Source organism: Physeter macrocephalus, chromosome 2, assembly GCF_002837175.3.
Source record: "Physeter macrocephalus isolate SW-GA chromosome 2, ASM283717v5, whole genome shotgun sequence".
Classification (NCBI taxonomy): domain Eukaryota; kingdom Metazoa; phylum Chordata; class Mammalia; order Artiodactyla; family Physeteridae; genus Physeter; species Physeter macrocephalus.
Genome location: NC_041215.1, coordinates 81,164,521 through 81,175,300, shown reverse-complemented (window position 1 = coordinate 81,175,300; position 10,780 = coordinate 81,164,521). Strand labels below are relative to the sequence as shown.

Genomic DNA, 10,780 nt, shown 5'->3' with positions numbered 1-10,780 from the left:
ATTTAAACACCCCAAAAAACTAAAGAACAAATCATAAGCAAGTAGAAAACATTTCTTCCTTGTTCTCTTAGGAAAAGAGATTGTCCTGAGGTGAGGAGATTCATTTGCAAAACTGCACAGGCCTTTTTTTTTTTTTTTTTAACATATACATGTATCTATTCTTTTTCAAATTCTTTTCCCATTTAGGTTGTTATATAATATTGAGCAGAGTTCCCTGTGCTATACAGTAGGTCCTTGTTGGTTATCCATTTTAAATATAGTAGTGTGTACATATCAATCCCAAACTCCCTAGCTATCCCTCCTTCCCCCCACCCTTCCCCCTGGTAACCATTAGTTCGGCCTCTAAGTCTTGCACAGGCCTTTTTTTTTTTTTTTTTTAAAAACAATTTTGAAAAAGCAAAGGCTGAAAAAACAAAATGATTAAATTTCCATACCAGAATAGGTGAAATGTTTCTTTTCATTTTCTTTTAGATTTGTAAAGTGTCTGACCCAGAGTACGAGAAAAAACTTTGGTTCCCTTCCCTTCTTTTCAAGTTTACAAAGCTATAACTAAAGATTTTAGCAGTTAAGCAACTCTACAGTGAATTATCTGGTAGTTTCCAGTATAATAAATTATTCTTACCTACTAGATACTATGCTTACTTTCTTTTCTTACTTTACCTGTTTGGTTGTCAAAGTTTAAATGTAGTATATTAAAACGATTATACTCTTTAAAAACTATGGACACTTTTCATTATTTTAAAATGTGTATGTAACTAAATAAAATAGAAAAATCCCATGAAAAATGCTTGCACACAGGGGTAAAATGTGACAAAAGCTTTTGCTGAGGTTTCCCTACGCTTCTCCAACATTACCTTGTGTGGTTCAAGTACCATTTGTTATTTAGACTTGTCATTCCCAGTTGACTAGGAGATTTAACACTCTTTAGCCAATGTTTCAAATCTGAGGCAAATAAAACCTAGGTGGTTTATTCGTGGCCCTAGTACCAGGACCTGTGAAAGGAGTGTTCTTAAGGTAAGAGATAGAAAACTCAGCTTATGTTGTTATCCACAAGTTTGAAATCAACATCCTTGGGCATTCGACGTTTACTACACAATGGTAAGCGCCCAGATATCAAATGACCCTTTTTGGCGTCCAAGAGTCATAAAAAGCCTCAAGCACTCCTGGAGTCTAGGCTGAATTTCTCCACTGGCTTGTTTGGGAACCCGTCTCTTCTAAGCGGTGTAGCATTAACTTGCTCTGCTGCCGGCTGGATGACAGCTGGTCGGGCACTCTTCAGGGCGGACTCCTTTCCAGGTGCATCCATCTCCACCCAAGGGCACTCTTCTTTCCCGCGGCGGTCTAGGACCATCAGGACCACTTTCGGTGTTTTCTTTCGCCGGTAAGACTTGGCAGAACAGGCTCTAAAAGAAAAGAAGGAGGCAGAGGAGGAGTAAGAAGTAACTGTACTGGTAAGAGTCATAATAAATGACAGTCCACCTGTGAGACGCGACAACGAGCACCCTATTTTGCCGCGGAAGCCACAGGGACAGAAGTCCTCGAGCCAACCGCCGGCCTCGGCCCCCAAGGGCCCGCCCCGGTCACGGTTACGTAACGGGGGAGCGCCGCGCGCCGGCTGCGGCGCCGATTGGCCGGCGGCGGGAGCGCGGGGTTTGATGGGAAGTTGGCTGAGGCCATCGCACTGTCAGTGGAGGCTGCTGCCTGCCCCGGAGGTGGGCTGCGCTGTGGCAGCCGAAGCTGGCAGAGCTGGACGCCAGAGCCGGGCTTTGCATGGTTCTATTTGAAGGTAGAGGGGTCAAAATGAGGGCCGTTGGAAGGGTTCGGCAGAGGGGAGGTGCGCTGAGCTTTTCCCTGGGAAATACGCTTCGGGTTCCCCCGTTTGCCTCTCCCGGGCGCCTCCTCCCCATGCCGAGTGGCCTACGAGCTCTGCGGCGGCGGCTAGTCGAGCTCCTGCCCGGCTGCGTGCTGATCCTGTCTCGCCCCCTGATCCCCTTTGTTTCCCAGCACAGTGGCAGGGGTGGCTCTGGAGTGCTGGAGACCCCTTTCTGTTCCCCGAGAGGAGTTGGTTCCCCAGCCTTTTCTCGGAGATTCGGGGCGGGGATGGGGGGCAGTGACTGGGTTGAGCTGAGCATCGTCTCTTTGGCCCACCTCCCTGTTCGGTCGAAGGGTCAGAAGGTCCTACACTAAGCCATCGCTTTGAGTGGGTTCTACCCTGTCTTTTGCTGAGTTGCGCGGAGGCGCCTCGAGTTGGTGAGATCGGGAGGGACCGAAAACTGTCAGTGTCACGCTGTTCGGCCCAGGAGTGTGGGCGTGGATTGTATGCTGCTTAGAGAAGCCTCTCTTCGACTGTAGTCGTTTTTTGAGCAATGGTGGGGTGGAGGGAAGGGCGAGATTGCGTGGGTGATTTACGCATGGCAGAAGGAGAAGAGCAAATCTAAACTACATCATCGTTTTAATTCTTGAATACAGTGTAAGGGGATTGAGAGACAGTTGGGATTGGTGCGCTCAGTTTTGCTGATGGTGCCCTCACTCTACTAAGTAAAATTTGTGACTCACTGAATTTTCCATGTTCCGCTTTTCCCAGTAGGCTTCTGGTTTGTGGTGCCTAGTGTCGACTTTATTCTCCTTTCTCAGTGGCCTGGGTGTCACCACTGACAATTGTCACCACACAAAATTCAACAGCAGTTTGTGTGGATGTGAGTAAACTTCGTTTTAGGCATATGTTCAAACTGGCAGGGAATGCTAATCTCTTGTCTTCAACAGCCCCCGTAGTTTCATTTTAGGAGGACTAAGTTGATTTTCAACACATTTTTTTAAACATTTAAAATTAGAATTTCAAGTTTCTCCGTCATCTACTGGCATCAACCCATTGCTGTTAAAAACCTTGGTGTTTACATATTATTAACTTGAAAGAATAAAAAAAGGAAGAAATTATATGGCCTACAACAGGTATGATTTATAGGAGAAATCTTTACATCAAATAGTCATTTTTTTGGTAGTATTTAGTTCAGAATGAGCATTGACTTACCATGAAGACCAAAACTTAATCATTATATAATAAAAGTGCTTTTAGAGATGTACTTCTTTTCAGTAATTTTATTTTTGAGCAATAAATGTGGTGGTTTGGGATATTTCAGAATTGTCTTTTCCATTAGGATATTTGAAAGTTAGAGTTCTAGAACAAACACTTTTAATCTCAAATTGAATAGTCCAGTGTGTTATAGAGGTACTGTTGATGGTGACAATAGTTTCTACTTAAGTTTGGAACTTGATAAACATAAAACTAAACTTCCTTTGCTGTTAAAGGTTATTTTAATGTAAGAGTCTTCAGAGTATTTTGTTTTATTTTTTATACTGGAGAAAATGAGAGCAATACAATTTCAGTTAAAATACAAAGTAACTTTATTTTCCAATTTTAAAATTATGAAACAGTTTCTTTACAAGAAGTTAGAAAGAAATGTGTTCCATATGAGAAGTATTGCCGTACTACATGTGCTTTCTGGTAATAGTAGTAATAATGTCTATAATTTATTATACACTTATTATTTCATTACCAAGTGATATATAATTTCATTTAACTCATGCAACAATTCTGTGAAGCGTAGATGTAGATATTTTCACCACTTTACAAATGCTGAACTGAGGCTTAGAGAGTTTCGTTTATACAAGATCATGTAGCTAGTATGTGGTTGAGTCATATTTTGAATCAAGACCTTTATTATTCCATTATTTCAGTATGACTTGAAGTAAGCTAAAAATTTAAGAATAACACATCCCAAGATTTCAAATTCTGACACCTAAACCTGAGTGTGAATAGCAGTTAACAGAAAACATTCAAATAATATGGTGGGTGTTATTATTTATTGAAAAACACATTAGATACACCCAGCTCTTAAGGTCACGTCAGGTCCCATTGTGATATCATAGTGGAAAGAGACTCTTTATACACGTTCATGGCAGATTTCTTGGAACAGGCCACTTGAAATTGAACCATCTGTCCACTCAAGTGCAAGCAAATTGATTTATGCTTCAGAAAGAAATGCTAGTTATTTGATTCCCATGTATTTTCCATGTATTGAAAGGAAGCAGAGATGGACTAGAAAAGGGCAGCAACCACAGCAGTAAAAACAACAATTTGTATCGAGAAATTAGTATGTGTCAGGCACTGTTGTAAGTGCTTTAGAATACATTATGTTGTTTAAGCTTTTCAACATTTGAGAGGGTTCTTAACTATCGCTGTTTTGCAGATGAAGATAAGGAGTAACTGAGAGGTTAAGTTATTTATTTGTCCAAGGTTTCATAGTAATGGGCCACAGGAATTGGAGTTAAGATGTTCAGGTGGCAAGGAGGGAAAAAGTGTTTGGAAATAGAAGAGGTATGAAATTAAAGCTGTAGAGAAATAGTTGATTTATTTAATTTTGTTATGCTTTCGCATCTGTTGGAAAGTACTACTTATACATGTGTATTATAGTAAATCAGGCTTCCCTAACAAATACCAGAATTTGATAGAAAAAATGTTGGGACAATGAGGGTTGATTGGCTCTTTGATTATGAACCTGAAAGGATGAATATGGCATTTAATGACTATTACCACAGTGTGTTGTTCTAGAGGACAAATTTAGAAGCACAGTTTTCTGCTTCAGGGATCTTAAAGGGATCTTATGTAATTTGTTTCATTAACACCAAAACAATTCTCCAAGCAAATAATTGATGTCAAAGTTGGTATTAATTGTAATATTATGCATACATTTCATATTACACGTATTTTAAAAGTGACATGCAGTAAACAAGTAGAGGCAGTACTTGCAGACTTCTAGCACCAGTTCTGCCCCTAGCTGGAGCTGCATGATTTTGGCACGTCATTTAGCTTCTCTTCCATGCAGATTTAAGCATTCAGATTTAATCAAATGAAGGAATTGGGCTACATGATGCACTGTACTAACCCTGTGTCTTATGTTTATAACTTTCCACTTCAGTAGCTCTGTTTACCAGCTATTTGAGAATGTCTGAAGTGCTTTTATATGTTTTATATATAAATATTCCAATCTAATCTACAGAAACACTTAATTTCTGATTTTGAGTTATTAGAAGTAACTTGTTGCTTTTTTTTGGCCTTTTTAATTGAGCTATAATTGATTTACAATATCATATAAGTTTCAGGTGTATAACATAGTGATTTACAATTTTTAAAGATTATACTCCATTTATAGTTATAAATGTTGGCTATATTCCCTGTGCTGTACAATATATCCTTGTAACTTATTTTATACATAGTAGTTTGTATCTCTTAAGCCACTACCCCTAACTTGTTGCTTTTAAAAAAATCAAAACTAAAATACTGGGTCTGGCTCTGCTACTTACTGTCTTTGGGAACTTAGCAAATTACTTCACTTCTGTAGACTCAGTTTTGTCATTTGTAAAATAGAGTGATGGTAGTATCTAAATGATAAAGTTCATGAAAAGCATTTGTTTTAGGGCCTGCTAGAAGATTAAGTCCTTACCAAGTTTTTAAATGATATTATTGTTGTCATTACTTTCAAATATTAAAAATTCTGATTTGTGGGCTTCCCTGGTGGCGCAGTGGTTGAGAGTCCGCCTGCCAATGCAGGGGATATGGGTTCGTGCCCCAGTCTGGGAAGATCCCACATGCCGCGGGAGCGGAGTGGCTGGGCCTGTGAGCCATGGCCGCTGAGCCTGCACATCTGGAGCCTGTGCTTCGCAACGGGAGAGGCCACAACAGAGAGGGCCCGCGTACCGCAAAAAAAAAAAAAAAAAAAAAAAATCTTATTTGTGATAGCTATAAACTGTTTCAAACCAAAATGTGTAGGTCAGTTGTGTACAAAACACTGTGCTATACACCATACATAGTGGTGTATAGCACATGCATTCAACGTATACATGGAATAATGTATACTTTGAAAATACACAAGTTAAGTGGTTCATCTGAATCTTCCCTTCCCAGCCACCTTTCTTGGTGATTTTTAGCATCTTAAGGTTTTAAGATCTATTTAATGTCTTAACTCAGAAATTTATACTTTTATTCATTAAAGTTCCTGGATTTCCTACAACCACACTTTAGAAATTTGAATACTGATATACTGTTGAAGGATCAATAATATTTAGATTGCAACTTAAATGTGGCTTATAACATTGATTACATTTATAAACTTAAGAAGTTTTCAGGACAGATTATAGGTATTTCTGTTGGTAAAAATCAGTTTGTGTGTTTCATAATTAGGCTTTTTGTTACTTCTCTAACCAAGAAAGTTCAAGATAGGCATGCCTGATGCTAATTCCAACCTAAAAATAGTATTGCAGAGTGAATGTGCTTACTTTGTACTGGCATTATTTTGTGATTATTTTTATGGGTTTAAAAAAATGTAAGAATTATGGCCTAACTTTTTTTAGGTGGAAATGAAGCAGTTTTATACATTGGTAGTATATAACTGTAACCTGGTAAAAATATGTAAGTTTGAAAATATACTTTCACTATTTCAGTTTAAAAGAATTAAAAATTATATAACTATTGACTGGTAAATTGATTTAGGATATAATATTGCTGATATGTTTTTATATGTATGGTAATATTTAATACATTTGAGAGTCATAGAAAAACAACTGAAAAAAAGGGGATATGAGATACAACTAGCTGACATGACAGTTTAACTTGAGGGACTTAGACACAATTTCAGAAAGAAATGTTTATTTGGGTGTTGAACGGTAGTGAACAGACCAGAAGTCTGAAGATAGAGTGGCTTTGGGTAATGTTTCTTCTGAGCTATTTGGTGAATCACGAAACTTCTTTCCACTTAATTTCCTTGTCTGTAAAATCGTATTAATAAAGGCTATCCTGTGAAAAGAGGTAGTATTATTAACTTTAATATACAGAAAAGAAAATTATGGCTCACAAACATTAAGTGATATGCTCACTGTCACAGGTAGCCTTATAACCCTTATTTTCTTACTCAAAATCCTGTTGGCTTTCTATTATTGTAAGGTGATGTTATTCTAAACATTGTAGAGCACCCCTAATTCCAAATAACTAGTTTAGTTGGGAGACAGCTGAATGATAGAAATGACTGTATCTGAGAATGTAGAATGAAAGTAGTACAGCATAATTTTTCTTAGAAGAACAATATAGGGAACCTACTTTAAGGAACAGAAAATTGCAAAGTGGTATGAATATACACTTTTAAAATGCCTGGCTACTTAAAAAGTCTTTCCAGCTTTATTTTCACTTTTAAATATGTTTTGGCTTGGAAGAAAGGAATTTTTAAAAGGTGGACTCTCTGCAAGACTGTCTGAATTAAAATTCCACATAAGTGGAGTCCAAATAAATTAATATTTTATAGTATTTTTGGGTAGTATTGCAACATCTAAATTTTATAGTGAATATGCTGTATGTTGAACTTAAATTTTAAAAATAATTGCTTTATTTCTAGCTGTGAATTCCTTTGGACAACTGATGATATTTATCATTGTGCCCAGTTTCTACAAATAAAAAAATGGGTGGATTATTTTCTCGTTGGAGGGTAAGTTACTTTTCTTTACAGCCAGTTCTTAGTCTAATATAAAAGTGTCACATAAAGCTATTTGTGAGGGTCTCCTTTGTGGTGTAGACTTGAGTAGTAGTTTAATATTATCCCTAACTCTATTTAATTTTTTTTTTCTTCTCTTATGAATTAGTTTTTTATTTGGACTTTATGGTTCTACTTGCTGTATAGGTGTCTGATGTCTCTGTTTAACGGAATTATTTCACGTTGACCTATGAATTATTTTTATTTCTCTGTTTATCCATTTGGGTACAAATGGTTATCTTTTCTTGTTTTCATACTGCCTCTTACTTGAAAGATAGTTGAAATTTAAGTATTCTATACAATATTTATGTTTTTATAGGCTATATCTTTTTGCTTAAAGCTTGTCACAAATATTTACTAAAGTCACACTAGGTATACTTTTAGGAATTAATAGGTTAAACAAAATTAAAAATATAGTTTGATTTTATTGGCTAAGTCTTCAGAGGAAGTATCTCAAATTTAGAGATATAAAATATAAAATATTCTGGTCAATGCTCTTCTCTAATATAAGAGGAGGTAATGTAGTCTAGGACAACTACTTTGCTTATTTTTTGACTCCTTTTTACCATAACAATGGAGTCTAGCAATACTTGGTACACAATTTAGTTTTTGGACTATTGCTGGAGGTGCTTTGTTTTGGATTGGCATTACATTGACACCCTCCACCCCCCTTTAAAACCTTATTACAGTTCTGCCTGAGAATCAAATTTATCTATTCTTCCTTTGTCTTTCTTGTTAGGTTGAACCATATGAAACTGCCAGGTTTGACTACGTAAACAGCAATTTCATATGGTTCAACCTAATATTAACAACTCCTGTGGGCGCTACAATGAATTGATAATCATTACCCTCTTAGATGGTTGAGTATATAATTGGTAATTACTTTTTTCAAATGTTGTATGAGCCATTTTGGCTGGTTTTTATTCTAGGTGATATAAAAAATATCTTTGACAAACAAGCTCTGCAATAGTGAAGTATTCTTAGACGCCCTTTAAAAATCTGATCTTCAGAAAAGTACTTTAGGAATTCAGAATGAAGGTAGCCTATTGATTTTCAACCTCCAGAGTCCTAAGTGAACTTTTAGCAATAGTAAATCAGACCATCTTTAGTCTTGAATTTTAAAATAGGATTTATAATTATAATAATTTAATAGAATTATTATAGAATTAATAATTTATAATAACTTAATAGAATTCTTTTGAATAATCATATCTAAGAAAATTTTTCTTGGAGGAAAATTTAAACAAATTTTCTCTCAATAAAAGTATGTTTTATTGGGGTTGGTTAAGGATGGTAAAAATTGAGCTATCAGAGTTGAAAGTACTTCTAGGACTAAAAATAAGTAGGTACATCTTATTTCTTTAGTCTTGTATAATTTTGTTTATAGTTATAATTTTTATTTAAGTCTAAGTCTCATTTATAAAAAAAACCAGGAATACATATTGCTTGATAACATTGAAAAAACTTAATTTTGGATTAAAATGTTCTTTTATGATTATATAAATCAAAGTGTTGCTAAGTTAGCGATAACAAGTTTTAATGCTGTCTCTTATTTCTGTTTCTATAACAGACAAAACCTTCAACTGTAGAGGTTCTGGAAAATATAGATAAGGTATGTTCTTCGGCTCTGGGGTGTTTTAATTCATTTTAGGTGTTACATAAATATTATTTTAGTACATATTACTTTGGAGACTAGATCTGGTATGGGAATTTAGAGGTGATATAGAGTAAGCCTGAGAACTTTAATGTTAAAATCCAAAGTCTATCAGTGACCTAAGAAGTCTGTGTCAGATAATAGTGAATGTTAGGATGAAATTTGATCTACAGCATGGTGTAAATCAATGTTACAGATAGGACAAAGTAGATTATAAAATAGTCTGCAGCTATTTGTATCAGTTTGCAAACTTCACAGCTTTGTATACTTTCTATCATAAAAAAATGGTTATTCTTTGAGAATATTGAGAGTGATGAATGGATTGAAAGAATCTAGTATGGGTCAGTGTTTCAATTTTTATTAATTCTTTTTATAGTCAGAGTTTTTTTTTTTTAGGCCTTGTACAGGGAGAATTATTACTTGTTTGATTTAACAAAGACTATTTATTGATGCCAATTTTATACCTCTGATCACTGCTAATTTGATAGATTATCAAATATTATTTTTAAATATCTTAATTTTGAATTATAAAAAAGATTTGTCAAATCATAATAGACATTTTTCATGTTTTAGCTTCATTTAAAATTTTCCTTTTCATATTATGTTCTGTTTAAAATATTAAGATATTATGTTTTATTGAATTTTTAAGAGTTCTTTATAACCGCTCTATCATGTTAAAAATTTTTTTACCATTTTAATTTCTTTATGAATTTGAGATTTAATAATACATAATAACTTTCTCTTCACAGGAAATTCAAGCATTGGAAGAATTTAGGGAAAAAAATCAGAGATTACAAAAATTATGGGTTGGAAGATTAATTCTCTACTCTTCAATTCTCTATCTGTTTACGTGTTTAATTGTCTACTTATGGTACCTTCCTGATGAATTTACAGCAAGACTTGCCATGACACTCCCATTTTTTGCTTTCCCGTTAATGTAAGTAAAATGTTCTTTTTGTTGACTTCTCCTCTTCCTGACTAGATAGTTTTAATATAGTCAGTTTCTTTTTATTATGAAATAATAATGTTGCAGATTGAATAAATTTGCATTTTTTTGCAGTTTGAAAACTTTCTTTAAAAAGTAGAACAATTGTTTTAAACCTTTATTTACAATCCAACATACTTGCAGAATATGACCCAGTGACATTAGTAATAATGGCTCTGTACGGTAATCTTTTGTGATTCTCTAATACATGTTTATGCTCCCTAGGAGTATTGGGCATGGAGTAGGCATTTCAGATTGTGGGTAGTGGCAAGTGAGGAAGGACTTGTAAAACAAAAAGAACAACTGCCCCATGTTGAATGTATTCCAGTCATCCCACCCTTCCCCTCTTTTTAGTAACTGCTATAAAGCAATTGACCCTTATTACAGAAATATTTTGTAATACAGTACTTTACAGGAGGTGTGAATTGAGATGAGAATGATTGAGAATTTTGAGAGAAAGTTGAATGAAAAATTTGTTCATTCAATCAACAAACATTTATAGGTACCAATTGTGTGCATGTTGGATTATAATGGTGAATGGTTCACAAAAATACAGAACCTTTG

At 35.3% G+C, this 10,780-nt stretch overlaps 1 protein-coding gene across 5 annotated transcripts in view; it reads left to right on the top strand.

The window, feature by feature from the left end:
* The first annotated feature begins 1,675 nt into the window (after nt 1-1,675).
* The window catches only part of LNPK (lunapark, ER junction formation factor), an 84,244-nt gene continuing 75,139 nt past the window's right edge, over nt 1,676-10,780 (top strand). For all 5 annotated transcript variants that reach the window (XM_024122291.3, XM_055088687.1, XM_024122292.3 and 2 more), the window contains exons 1-4: nt 1,676-1,786; nt 7,443-7,532; nt 9,148-9,189; nt 9,981-10,168. In XM_024122291.3, the coding sequence (XP_023978059.1) occupies nt 7,506-7,532; nt 9,148-9,189; nt 9,981-10,168 (257 nt within the window). In that variant the 5' untranslated portion in view covers nt 1,676-1,786; nt 7,443-7,505. The remainder of the gene's footprint in view (nt 1,787-7,442; nt 7,533-9,147; nt 9,190-9,980; nt 10,169-10,780) is intronic.